This window comes from Talpa occidentalis, unplaced genomic scaffold (assembly GCF_014898055.3).
Source record: "Talpa occidentalis isolate TD23 unplaced genomic scaffold, MPIMG_talOcc4v2.1 talOcc4.14, whole genome shotgun sequence".
Classification (NCBI taxonomy): Eukaryota; Metazoa; Chordata; class Mammalia; order Eulipotyphla; family Talpidae; genus Talpa; species Talpa occidentalis.
The window spans coordinates 71,334,698-71,349,551 of NW_023601433.1; the positions used below are offsets into that span (position 1 = coordinate 71,334,698).

The 14,854-nt window shown below is 36.0% G+C and overlaps 1 protein-coding gene across 1 annotated transcript in view; it reads right to left on the reverse strand.

The window, feature by feature from the left end:
* LOC119244190 (ankyrin repeat domain-containing protein 62-like) overlaps positions 1-14,854 on the reverse strand; it is a 77,139-nt gene that overhangs the window by 15,077 nt on the left and 47,208 nt on the right. The window contains 6 exon segments of the mRNA XM_054695188.1: positions 823-1,779; positions 7,107-7,290; positions 9,365-9,578; positions 12,246-12,387; positions 12,672-12,705; positions 14,397-14,564. Of these exon segments, the coding sequence (XP_054551163.1) occupies positions 823-1,779; positions 7,107-7,290; positions 9,365-9,578; positions 12,246-12,387; positions 12,672-12,705; positions 14,397-14,564 (1,699 nt within the window).

Consider the following 14,854-nt stretch of genomic DNA (forward strand, 5'->3'; position numbering starts at 1 on the left):
CCCTGGCCCACACTAGTCTGAAAATGGAGATCTGATGCCAGAGTGACCAGTCTCAGATACAGTTCTCTTAGTATTGGATGATCTTATGTACAAACAATAATCACTGAGCCTTGAAATGAGAATTACTAACAATTTTTAAATAAAAATATTAAAGGTAATTTGTGGCTTGAGCAGATTAAATCAGTTTTGTTAAAACCACCTATGCCCCGAATTATGATTTCATGAACAGCAGATGGCTTTAAAGAGCTGCGCTGTCTTAATAATACATGATTTGAGATGAAAACATTTCCAGTTCAAATTCAAAATGACATGAGTAAAAACAAAACCCTGCCAACTAAATATGCAATATTAATAGCTACTGAGGGAAAAGTGCTATGAGATTCAGCCTCTACACCTCAGCTCATCTGGGAAAGCTGGAATTAACTGTCAAGGAAATCCACTTCATTGATTCTTCATTCCAAAACACTCACTTTAGGTAGGAGTATTTCCATCTCTCCGTCTCATCAGGCTATTAAAATGTGGTGACAAAGACGAAATTTTAGCAGTGTAAGACTAAATTATTAATATCAGTCTATACTGATTAACAATTGATAACTTACCCTCTAAAAATTTCATAGGCGACACAATGTATTTACATGGCATAAAGCGTCTATTTTTTTCTTTTCCAGACACAAGGTATGATTTTAAGCTGATAGAGCAAATACATTTATATTCTATACATTTATTAATATTCAACTAGATTCAGTATTGAGCCATAATCAAGTATTACTTTGGATTTTCTTTTGGGATGTTTGAAAAATGCTTACCGTTCAGGATACTTACTTCTCTTCCCGCTTTCTCGTTTTCATACTGACACATTCGTTCTTTTAAATGGCTGCATTCATCCATTAACTCCTTCTCTCTTTCTTCCAGCATGTGTACTTGCTTTTCACTTTCATTTTGAAGTCTTTTCAAGATATCCTGAAACTGGTCTTGTATATTCACTAGCGACTTCTCTTTATTGTCTGTTTTGTCATGAACATCATCCAGTTGCTCTCGAAGCAGCGTGTTTTCACTTTGCAGTTGAGATACTCTGTCCTCTAAGGATGCCTGCTTCCCAATGTAGTCATTCATTTTACCTTGTTCCTTTTCATACTTGTGCTCAATTTCCTTCTTTGCACACTGAGTTTGCCTGAGGTCTCTTTGCACATCTTCTAAAATCGAAGTCTTTTCTGTGAGAGCTTCTCTTGTGTGCTGGAGCTTGATTTCCAGACTGTTGAATTTACTTTCAGAGCTGGAAAGTTTTTGAGAGAGAATCTCATTGTTAACTTTTAGATTAGTCAAATCAAAATTCATTTTTTCTTGTAAATGAAGCCACTCCTCTCTTGCTCTCTGGAAAGTCAGCTCTAGGTCTCTCTTGGACGTCTGACTTTGCTCGTGATCACACAGAGCACTAGCCAGTCTAGAATGGCATGATTCCACTTCTGTTTCCAGCCTTTCTTTGTTCTGCTTTTCATTCTCCAGTTTGGAGTTGAGTGATGCCACCTCAGCCTTCAGATCATGAAGTTGTTGGCTGTGCTCAAAAATTGTTTTTGCTAAAGTTTCCTTATTCTGTCGTATTGTCTTTTTAAGCTCACGATTCTTTTCTTTTATAATTTCAATGTCATCAAAATATTCCTTTTCCTTTTCCTGTTTCTGATTTTTTATTGTGTCTATCTCCTGTTTTAGCATGATAATTTCATCCCGTAATAGTTGGTTTTTATGGAGCAGATCTTTTTCTCTTTCATCACTGCCAGAAACCTAAGGAAAATGTAGGAGATTTTTAGCTAGCAATCAATGAAATGATATAACATGATTACCTCTCAAGTTAAAATATAACTTATGTGTTTATGTAGCCTATTTGTTTATACAATGTAAAGGCTTAAATGGATACTATCAACTAAAAAAAAAAAAATCAGTTGGATCAGTTCCTCAAGATTTCTACATTGATACTCCAAAGTTCAAAATCTAATTGAAGATTTAAGACCATGAAAGTAAACTAGAAACTGTGAGAGAATTTTTAAGATTCTCAGTACTGAAACAGGATTTATTTTATTTTTTTAAAGATTTTATTTATTTATGCATACAAGAGCTGGGGTACAGGTCAGAGATGCGGGGGGTGAGAGGATTTACTGGAGACAGAGCGGGGAACAGAACAGGCAGACTGACTGAAATACACTGCTGAGGGGCACAACAGGAGAGACAGGAGAGATCTGCTGCGCCATGTGGGTTGCTCCCTGGCCAGCTGGGGATCGAACTCATGCTGCAGAAGCTGCAGATTGCTTCATAGAGTGGTGCTGAACCCCTTGTGCCACCAGGGAGGCCCCCAGGCTTTCTTTAAATTACCACCAATCCAGAAGGCATAAAAGCAGAATGTGCATATTTATTTATTTATTTATTTTTTTATAGTCTCCACTTATGTTTTTTTTTTTTTTTTAAATAATAAATTTTATTTTTATATTCCCCATACAATTGCAGCCTCCCCATTCTGATCCCAATCCCTCCCCTCCCGCCCCTCACCCCCCAAAAAGTGTCTCTGGTTCATAGTTTTTTGTTGATTTTGATTTTCACTTTCTTATAGTTATTCATTTTCCTGGTCCCTTATTTAAGTTTTCTAGATTCCTGCTATGAGTGAGACCATCCGGTATTTTTCTTTTTCTTTTGGCTTATTTCGCTGAGCATGATCCCTTCCAGCGCCATCCATGTTGCTGCAAATTGCATGTGTTTATCTTTTTTGAATGCTGAGTAATATTCCATGGTATATATGTACCACATCTTCTTGATCCAGTCATCGATTTTTGGGCATTTGGGTTGTTTCCAAAGCTTAGCTATTGTAGACAGTGCTGCTATAAACATAGGGGTGCAGGTGTTCTTTGGAATTGATGTTTCTGTGTCCTTTGGGTAAATACCTAGGAGTGGAATTGCTGGATCATATGGAAGCTCTATGTTTAGTAGGTCCAGAAATCTCCACACAGCTTTCCACAGTGGTTGGACCAGTTTGCACTCCCACCAACAGTGTAGAAGAGTTCCTTTTTCTCCACACCCTCGCCAACATTTGTTGTTGCTAGTTTTTTTAATATGTGCCATTCTCACTGGTGTAAGATGGTATCTCATGGTAGTTTTGATTTGCATTTCCCTGATGACAAGTGAAGTTGAACATTTTTTCATATGCCTGTTGGCCATTTGCATTTCCTCTTCAGAGAAGTTTCTTTTTAGCTCTTCTGCCCATTTTTGGACTGGATTATTTTCTTTGTTGTTGTTGAGTCTCATCAGCTCTTTGCAGATTTTTGTAATCAGTCCTTTATCATTAGTGTTGGGTGCAAAAATGTTCTCCCAGTTGGTGGGGTTTCTCTTTGTTTTTGTTATTGTCTCTTTTGCTGTGCAGAAGCTCTTTAATTTGATGTAGTCCCAGCTGTTTATCTTCGCCTTCACTATCACTGCTTTGGGTGATGTGTCTGTAAAGATGTCTTTGATGTGCAAATCACGTAGTGTTTCGCCTATATTTCCTTCTATGTATTTTATGGTTTCAGGTCTTATGTCTAATTCTTTAATCCATTTTGAGTTGATTTTTGTGTATGGTGTGAGGTAGTGGTCAAGCTTCATTCTTTTGCATGTAGCGACCCAGTTTTCCCAGCACCATTTATTGAACAAACTTTCTTTGCTCCAATGCATAGTCTTTGCTCCTTTGTCGAAGATTAGTTGACCATAAATCTGTGGGTTTATCTCTGGATTTTCTATTCGATTCCATTGGTCTGTATGTCTGTTCTTGTTCCAATACCATGCAGTTTTGATGATTATGGCTTTGTAGTATAGTTTGAAGTCTGGGAGTGTGATGCCTCCATTCCCTTCTTTTTTTTTCAGGAGAGCTTTGGCTATTCGGGGTTTTTTGTGATTCCATATGAATTTCATCAATAATTGTTCTATTTCTTTGAAGAATGACATTGAAATTTTGATTGGAATAGCATTGAATCTGTATATTGCTTTTGGAAGGATGGCCATTTTAATAATGTTTAGAATGTGCATATTTATAGATTGAATTTCCTGAAAGTCTTTTTTTCCTGAAATTCCCTAATATTCTACTTTTATAGAATGTTTATAGTCTATTACAAGACTTACATCCACAATCTGTTAAATCTAGGCATTGTACTAAGCCACAAACATCAATAAATTCAGTTATTACAATTCAGGAATGGAGAGGTTAAAAATTTAAGCAAACTGCATGAATTTTTCCTGGTCTTCTGCCTAATCCACTGGTGCTCTTGCACCAAACAACAGCAATTTCCATTCTGCAAGTATACAAATAAGAAGAATCTTCTATTTCAGAATACTAATGGCAACTAATATAAAATGTATAGAACTCTAAAAAGCATGCAATACTTGCAGCTTCAGTAACTTTTCTTTCTTCTTTGTAGTGTTTAAATAAGTAATAAATGTGAAATGGGGGAAATATACTGAAGTACTTTGCTAGGAATAAAATACTTATCAACAAATTATCACTAAGTATGCATTATGGCATATTATTGTTTTCTAAAGCTCCTTATATTGAAATAGGATACTACTTGCAGAAAATGCTCCTCTCAAAAGTGGCAGGTTATTATCCAAAATATGTCTCTGAACTGGCTACACTTCTTGGCATCAGTGGATGTGATCAACTAACCTCTATTAATCTATCAAACCTCTATGAATCACTGACCAAAAAAATCTGGAATACCTGTTGCTGGTAGCAAAAGTTTAGAGAATATAGGAAGTTCATGAATTCCTGTGGAAGTTTTAAGAAACTCTTTTGGAAGAGACCATTGTAAATCCACTATAGGACTATAGCTGACAAGTGGATTTGAATAAGCATATTATCACTTAATCCAATGGGTTGAAAACAATGCCACCACTCAGAAGAAAAAAAGAAATATATACATATGTATGTATGTATGCGTGTGTGTGTGTGTGTGTGTGTGTGTGTGTGTGTGTGTATCCCTCTCCCTGGTCTCAACCAAGGGGTTCAAGCTCAGTGTCAGAATGCAGCTAGTCTGGTTCTATGAAGAGACTGTACCCAGACAAAAACTGCTGTTTGTAAAAAAGCAACCTTTGCACTGCTGCCTCCAAACAAATTAGTAACTCAAAGAATGTCTATTCTGAGTTTTGTGACATTGTTAATACTTACAGTTAGCAGAAGATAAGGTTCTAAATAGTATAGGGTAAATTTTAACAATCTTTGTTTGCCTCAATATATAGCTTTGATCAGATAGATACATTAAAGGTATTCTGCCTGCATTTTCTGTGTCTTTAAAAATCCCCAAAATGTTTCAAGTTAACCCCCTTGCTAAATTGCTGCTTGGTTATTCTACCCTGCAACTTTATGCAAAAACAGGTAAAATGCATTGGAAATAAATTTAGTTTGCAAAAGTGTTTCACTCTACTATTGGATAGAATTGGATTCTAGGTGGAGAGGAAATGATTGTAAACAAAAAGAACCAATTTTAAAATTTTTCTTGCAGGGATTTTTCTGGTATCATGTTTGCTGTTTTGCTTTGACTAAGGCCTCCAGATTTCTTTTTCATTTTGGCTTGGACTGATGAATTATTTCCAGAAATGGAAACTTTGCCACACTGTACAATGCCTGGTGACTGCTGCTGTCTTCAACACACTGATGCCCCCAAAAAGAACTGTGGTCTGAGGTGGCACCCCAGCACCCATACATTTGACTTTTATCACCATAGAAATGACAAAAAATGAAAGGAGAAAACTGTTGGGGGAACACTACGCCCTGAATGAATTCCACCCACTAATGTTTTATGGACTGAAGGTCCGCCTCAAGGCCAAAGAGATTCCAGGCACCTATGATTACAACTCCCATCATGCTTTGGATCCACCATAATCCTTGACTTGTTGAAGGGGATTTCTGGTAACAAAGGGCGGAGCTAAGCAGCTATGCTTGATAAATAAGGGAGGACATGTAAGCTAGAGGGAACTTAATTTTTTCCTGCGTTCAGAGTGCACCCAGGGTCCCAGCTCAGGCAGTGTTACCAGTAGGACGCATTGACCAATTAATCTCTCTCTCTCCTCCCACTTTTATTAATTTTTCTATGTGTGCCTGCCCTGAGATCTTATTATTCTGATTTTTTTTTTTTTTAAGTGCACAGGTGAGGACTCACACTCAGGCCATCCCATTTCCCTTAGGGGTTCTCTGAAGCAAGAACACCAACTGTATAGTCTCACTGACAAGCACAGAAATTGGGAAACTTCCCCAGAGGTGTTTGGAGGCTATTCACAGGCTGGAGTCCTCACTCTCCATTCTTCAATAAATTCACTAATATTTGCTTGCCTCAGTTTCTCTAGGTAGACGTTTTGAAACCCTCTGTATTTTCAATGGTATATAATGTTGGTTTTTAAAATATATACATATGCAAATACATGCACACTCATATTTGAAAATGACTAAAGAAAATATCTCAGATTTGTTTTCTTATGAGTCATTTCTGTTATGATTGGTCAGAATGTTATCTTGTAATATTCTGGCATTCTTTTCTGGAGAAAGTTGTCCTCTATTGACATTTTGTTCTTCTACACCTAAGAAACATGTTTCATTAGGATTTTGGTTGTCCATTAAAAATAAAGTAAAAAGCTTAAGAGTAAAATATTTTAAAAACTGTACAAAGGAAGTAGCTTTCTCAAGTACAGAAACCTTTGATCCCATAGAATAACTCAAATTTTAATTTAAATGACAGCTTAATCCCATAGCAAAACTGCAGGCAGACATTGTATTGTAAAATTAAATTTCCTTACACTTAAGTAATTCCATACACTCTCAAGTCCATTTATGTATTTTAAAATAAAAAAGCAAAAATTAGCATTTAGGATAATGATTAAGTTCAACTTATCTTCATTCAGAAACCATATAAGAAGCATCTATTCAATGTCATGAATTACACCAGGTTAACAATTTTAGTTACAAATGTCATATTTCATGTTCGGGATGAGATTTTTTTATTTGCCTTAAACCTAAATAATACACATTAAATGAATAGGATATTATAAATAATAGTGATGAAATAATGTTAGAAACACAAATTTTTTAGCAAAGGTTAATTTACCCGCTCCAAGTTATTTTTTACAGTCCTTAATTCCATGTCTAGTGCTCGAAGCCTGAGTTCAAGCTGCTGCTTGGCTTCAACTTCTTTACTAAACTGCTCTTTCTTTTCTCTTAACTGCTCCTTAATTTTTTTATGTATTATATCAGCATGTTTTCTTTTCATCTCTTCTTGTTTCAAGGTTTCTCTGCAATTAAAAATGCTCAATTTAAAATACATTTTGTTAGAAAATTAAAAGTTCACCTTATGATCTGCTTCTAAATCTCTTGGATTATTATCTTGAAGTCATTTCAATGTTCTTGAATTTTTTACTTTCTAGGTGACATATTTTTCCCCCACTACCATTTCATAACGCCCCTTTGATGCTTTCATTAATGCCCACTAGTTTTTATAGGTGTTGTGCTTTGTTAAATCATCCACTATATAAATAACCACCATTTGTCTTTGTCATTCTAACTTGCTTCGCTACACATTATTCCCTCAAATTCCTCCCATTTTGCTGTAAATGGCATTATTTTGTCTTTTCTTATGGCTGAATCCATACCATGTGTGGCTAGACCACTGCCTTTGAAGCTGATCATCTGTAGTGGACACTTAAATTGTTTCCATGTCTTAGCTATTGTAAATAATGCTGTATCTTGGTTGATACTTTTAATTTCTCAGTTCAGTCTCTTCATATATATACTGAGAGGTGATAATGAATAAACACTCTACTACTTAGTAAGTTTTAATCAACAGTAACCCTGGTAAATGTGATAGGAAAGAAATTTGAAATTATTCAATTAAAAGTTGAAAATGACCTTTTCCCCCCAATAGTTATAATTATTTATAACTATATAATAGTTAATTATTTATAATTATTTATAATGATATCTTCCATTGGGACATGTAATTTAGATACAACTGGAAAAGAGAAACTGTTGTTTATGAACAAGTTTATAAATTTGCTAGGAAAAAAAGGTCAATATCACAAAATATTACATATAAAGCTAAAATGATTTGCAGTGTAAGATGGCATCTGCCCATGACTTTATACAACATAGCTCTACAAATCACTGTAACCCAAGACTAAGTTAGGGATTATAACAGTTGCCCTACTATTTTAATGTGCCTTCTTTTGCAAATTACCTTGTTGATTATTCTGTGTTTTGCAAATCATTAAAAAATCACTTTTGGGGGCCTCCCCATTTGTGCAGCGGTTGAGCGCTGGGCTGCGAAGCTGCCCGTAGCCTCTGCAGCACCGGTTCAATCCCTGGCCACTGGGCAGGGATCCCACATGGTGCGCAGACCTCTCCTACCGCCCGCTGCTCCCCTCAGCAGTGTACCTCGTCAGTCTGCCTTTTCTGCTCCCTGCTCTGGGTCTGGTGAATTCTCTCATCCTCCCGTGCTTCTGACTGTACCCAGTGCTTGTATAAATAAATAAATAAATCTTTAAAAAAAATCACTTTTGGTAGGATAGGATCCACATTAATTAATTAAGCAGTAAAGACAGGCTAAAATATGCTTTTCACAGAGACATCTGAATTAATTTTATCTAAGTGGGAATGAGATGTTGAATAATCACTAAATACTTTCTACTTTACCTTTTATTCTGTGCATATGGTAAGAATAAAACTACATAAATTTAAAAATTCCCTTGAGCACAAAGGTCATTTCACATTCCGTTGGAAGGAATGTAAATTAATTTAAATTTCCTTGAGAACAATTTAGAACATGGGTCAAAGTCTTTCTAAAGTTCTTACGCTTCAACCAAATAATACTATATTGAAGAATTTATCCAAAGAAAATAATCAGTAATACAGACATGGGTTTATAGGTAAGATAATTCTAACAGTATCAATCATAATACACAAAAATTATAAACTACTTAAATTCAAGCTGTGAAATAGTAAGTTCCCATATGGTGGCCTTCCTCACCTCCTTAGCATGGAGGTGAGGTGTGGTGACATCCATCTGAGAAGGTGTGGACCTTCACATCTGATATATACAGTAGTGTAAACTAATGTTACCGTAGTACACTTATTAAAAAACCTATGAATTATAAAAAAAAAAACTATGAGGTAGATGAATGCACATTAATGTATTAGCAGAAGGGTTCACTGTTAAAAACGGCTACATTATTTCCAAGTATTTCACACTCCATAATAAGACATCACCTCCCTGTGCAGAGGGTAAACTGGCAATCACGAAAGGTCTCCTACAGACCCGCAGCATGTAAGTAAACAGTCCAGATATCTCTTTCAAAACAAGGTGTTCGATACCTCAGGTTGGAGCATTCTCGTTTCCATTCCATTTTCTGATGTTCTATCTGTGATTTTGTTTCTTTTGCTTTTGACAGCTCCTTCTGTAGGACACTAAACCTATTTTTCATTGCTTTAATATTTCCTGTCAGTAGCTCGCAGTGATTTTTTTTAAGTTCTATTAATCTTTCATATGAAAGAACTGCATCCTGGATTTTCCATAAGCTCACAGAATCTGCATGGGAAAGAAATCACAAGGAGAAATTAAATGTTAAGTTCTTTGTGTGTACAAAGCGCTGTGCATTTTCATAGTCACTTTTACATAGATTGAACAAATATACCTTTAATACCTGCAATGTGAAGACATTACACTAAGCTCTGTAGATAAACCTATCAGAAAACTTGGCTCTTGTAGAGCTTAAAGGCTAGTAGAGGAGGAAGACAAATGAAACGATGATTATCACTTTATACAGCCACTACAGAAAACAGAATTCTACGATCACGTAACAGAACTCGATGGGCCCAGAGAAGATATCCCTGATGAAGGGACTGTTACCCTGAGAATGGAAGGATGAGCAGGGGGAGGAAGGGCACTCTAGACAGTCTGGAGCATGTGCCGAGTCCTAGTGCCATCTACTTGTAGCCAAACGAAGTAAGAGGGACTGATTTATCTCCTACCTGAAACAAAGACGAAATACATTAGAAAATGATTTTCAAGACAAAGAACATCAGGCAATGAATGTCAATGATTCCTGAAGTCAGCCTAATGAATGCACCAGCTCACGGCCTTGAGGGGATTTGAGGCCATAACACAGGAAGAAGGCACTGGGGTAAAGTCCACCAGACACCCCAGGTGAGCAGAGAAACCGAGAGTCTAGTGAGGCCAAGGCAGGTAGAGGTCACAGGTCAGAACTCTGGAGAGCAGAGAGTCAAAGAGATAAAGAACCCTGGAGCCCTGCAGAGGGGCTTCCTGGGGGTTTTGGCAGAGAAATGTGAGGAGACACCTGAGATCAGGGAGAAACCCCAAAGAATTTGCAGAGAAACTCACAAAGAGTAGAAGAAGCAGTGTCTGCTGCTCACACACCACCAGGAATAGTATCTACTCCCATTAGCCAGGCTGGAAAAACTGTCAATTCCTAAGACCATGAATAGAGGAGTCAGAAGGGTCTTGCCTCAGTAGTGGGAATAATGAACCCAAGGCTGACACCATTCAGGAGTCACCAAACAAATGACTAAGTACAAGAGCAGGGAGGATCAAACCGTTTACAAGTAACTTAATTAACTGTGTCCTAAAACAAAGCTCAAAAAAGATAAAGACATTGAATGCTGTTAAAAAGAAGAAAGAAAAAAACAAAGACTAAATATTGGAGTAAAAAAATATGTCAGAGGGCCTCCCCGGTGGCGCAGCGGTTGAGCGTTGGGTTGCGAAGCTGCCTGCAGCGTCTGCAGCGCCAGTTCAATCCCTGGCCACCAGGTGAGGGTCCCACATGGCACGCAGACCTTTCCTGCTGCCCGCTGCTCCCCTCAGCAGTGTACTTCGGTCCTTCTGCCTGCTCTGCTCCCCGCTCTGACTCTGGTGAATTCTCTCCCCCTCCCGTTCTTCTGACTGTACCCAGTACTTGCATAAATAAATAAATAAACCTTTAAAAAAAAATGCCAGAGATGAAAAACACACTGGTTGGAAATAAACACATATTAGACATCACAAATTTTAAAAGTGTGATATTGGTGTAAAGATGGCCATATAGATGAACGGAACAGAATAGAGTTCAGAAACAAACCCATCATGTCAGCTTATTCTAACAATAAGGCACACAGTCATGAAGTGGAAAATATATCGTCTTTTCAACAAGTGGATCTCCATGTGTAATAGAATGAATTTGGATCCATACCTCATATTATATGTGAAAAAGAACACAGGGTCATAAATTTATATGTAAGACCCAGAACTCTAAAGTTTTTTAGTAAAAGCATAGCCTTTCATTTTAATCATAATTTTCAAAATGACAAAAGATTTAGACAGACAACTCAAAGATCTACAGATGGCAAAAAAGCACATGAAGAGGATCAACATTTTAGGTTATTGGGGAAATGCATATTAAAACCATAATGAAATATATACTATACAGCTATCATTTAACAACTAACAACACTGAGTGTTCGTGAAGCTATGGAAGAATTATAAGCTTCTGTTGGGAATGGAAAATTGTCCAACTACTTCAGAAAACAATTTGGCAGTTTCTTAAGGGAATATAAAGGGGCATGAGGAGAATTTGAGGGGTGATAGATCAGTTAACTATCTGGATTGTGGGGACAGTGTCATATGTGTACAAGTACATCAAAACTATCCAATTACATACTATATATAGATGTCTTTAAAGCTGTTGAAAACAAACAGCCTTATTGTAGGAAAGGCAGGGGCTGAGACACAGATGGAAAGGAGGGAATGAAGTAATACAAAATGCAGATAGAAGGTGGTGCCCTTTAACCTCAGAACAATAAGAGGTAATTGCTGGGTTTTAAGGAAGGGGGTGACATATGAGACCTGAATGTTTTTAAATCAGTAGTAATCATGGTTACAGCATAGAACAAGGTTTCCAGAAGTGAAATGGCAGGGAAAACAGCTCTGAAGATATCTCAGTATATTTTAGAAGAGAAATAACAGTAACCTGACTTTGGGTGAAGGCCTAGGAGAGAGCAGAGTCAACAAAAAGTACAGTGGGGATTCACAAAGCTCATCGGGAGGGAGCAACCAACAGTTCTCATTTTATTTCAACATAAAACATATTTTTGAGATGAATAACATCGGGACAGATCTATGCCCCACAGCACAGTACTAGGCAGAGTATGCTTGTAACACTACAGAATAAATAAAGAGACAGTGTTTCCACAAAGGTCCTACCTTTGCAATTCGCACCATGTTGTTCAATTAGTAACATAAAATTCTTATAATTACAGGAGGGCAACTTGCAATCCTCTGAAGCTGTTTCAGATGACTGAATGAGGTCATCAAGGTCATCCACAGACTTAGTTTTCTGTTTGACCTACAAGTAAATAATACTATTTCAAGGTGCCCCAAATCCTTATAAAATATTCTAAGTAGACAATGGTGTATAGTCATCTTTTTAGGAAAGTAAATGCATAGATACTTTTTAAAAGAACTGATTTTATCAAAAGGATATTTTTATCAAATCTACTGTTTCTAAATTACTTTTTCAAGCTAAACATCTCTACAACTACGTTAGACTTTCTAGCTTTTCACTCTAGCTTTTACAATGCATTTTTTTAGTACTGAATGTAATTTATTATAATTTATTTTTTACTATACCTTATCCTTTCCATCAGATGCTTTGTCTGCACACCTAAAAAACAAACAGCAATCACAGGCAAAGAGTAAATACTTAAATATAAAACTTGTTTTCTATATAAAATGTCTGCATTTGCAATTAATTTTCTAAAAGGAGAATTTAATTATAAAAGAGGAACATTAAAGAACAGAGAAAATATACTACTAATTATAGTAACAAAGTAAAATCAAGATGACAGTCAAAAGAGAAAGGAAAAACATTGTTCTTTGCATTCTTTGATAGGAAGATATTTGCATTTCTTTGATACTGTCATTTTAAATAAAGAGTTTGTATTGGCACAAAAGCGTATTTGGAAAGTATTACTTAAGTCTTTATGTGGAGAAAATCCCTTTTAATTACTTGTGACATTAGTTAGCATTTTGAGGGCTTACCATCCAACATCATTATTTTAAGCATTTACATGTCTGAAAGGCATTTTAATCCTCACTACAAATCTGGAGGTGGCATAATAAATTTGGTATATTACAAAGAAAAAAAGTAGGCACACAGAGGCTTAGTAAATTGCTGTGACTATGTATTTGCTGGTCCACAGCAGATTCAGAATTTAAACCCAGGAAATCTTAAATAAGGTAATAAATGTATCTATATTGTTGTTCCATTTCTAGCTATAATTATAAATTATACTTTCTGAATCTTACACACATTATTTTAATAAAGAGGCTTTATACCTAGGCAATATTGGAAGCCCACATATACTATTGATTTCTTTTTTCTACAGAAATTCATCAACAGGTACTCATTCATCCACTCAACTGTTTATCATGCATTCACCATCTACTTATTAAATACATAATATGTATTGATGACACTGTTGGAAACTTGGCTTTCATACTTTAGAACTTCATCTCAAAACAATAATCTGTGATAAACTGTTAATAGTTTTTTTTTTCTATTGTATATAAAATACTCCTCTTTGTCCCCAGATCTAAACAACTACGAAGGTTAACACAAGCTGATAAACTTTAGAGTGCCTTACAAAATCAGCTATGATGATGATACCATCAAAGGCACTAGAATATCTAGAATCACCAAAGAATGATCAAATTCTAATCAGTATGGCCTAAGTGTTTTATATTTATTATGATATAATATTTTTAAACTGTGTATAATAATAGAATATTAAAGAAATCATCTGTATATTCAATTATTTGAGAATAATCCACTTCAGAACCAATTCTAAACAAACAAACTCTCAGCATAAAAATAAATATGAAGAGAAGTGCTAAGGACAATTTGTTTACTATAATCTTTAAAAGATAATATCATACAATCAGCAAGCTCCTAAGCCTGGAAAGTCATAACACACACACACTTAGATATGTCCTTTTCCACAGGACTATTTCCAAGCACAGGAAACATGTCCTAAAACCTCCCATCTCATCATAAAAGAAATTCCTTGAACTCCACATTCATGCGTCATCAGTTTCTCTATTGCCTCTCCCAGTAAATATTCTTCTCTAAAGGAGCTGCTCGCACTTACTCATTACTGTGTAACTTCAAGGGCACTAATTATTGAAATGGCTCTTCCTCAGAGTCAAGGGTCCCCCTCCTCACCATTCAGGAGACTGTCTGACATAGCTGAGGATTGCTTTGGGTTATATCACTACAAGGTGCTGTTTTATTTCCAGAAAAGTCATCACTGCTAATATTCCTTTCCTTAGCAATAGAGAATTTATAGGTCTTACCTTCCATCTTCCCAATCTATTTCACTTAAACTGCTGTCATCAGTTATTTGAAGCACACCACCAGCAAGTAAGGCAGCCTTCTCAACCATTGGTGGAATCACAGGTTCTTTTGATGTCCTTTTTTTAATTTCTTTTTTCTTTCCTTCCTTCATATGCATGCCAGGATCTCTATTTTAAAGAAATCCATTAAGAAGTCAATGTTTTATAGTAATTCTACCAATAATAAAAAAATTATTTTTGTAAAATTCCAACTTTTTAAAAAATGTGTGTGTGTGTTTGTGTGTGTGTGTACATATACATTACATCATTGTTTATTTTTGTACACTGATTTCTTCTCTCGGGTGTAGTCCCCATAAATTCCTACCACCAAGTCACCTGTGAACTATCACCATAGTGTCTTAGGCTCATGCCCAACCCCGTTTAAATTTTTTTGAGATTTATTTCATTTATTTATGCAT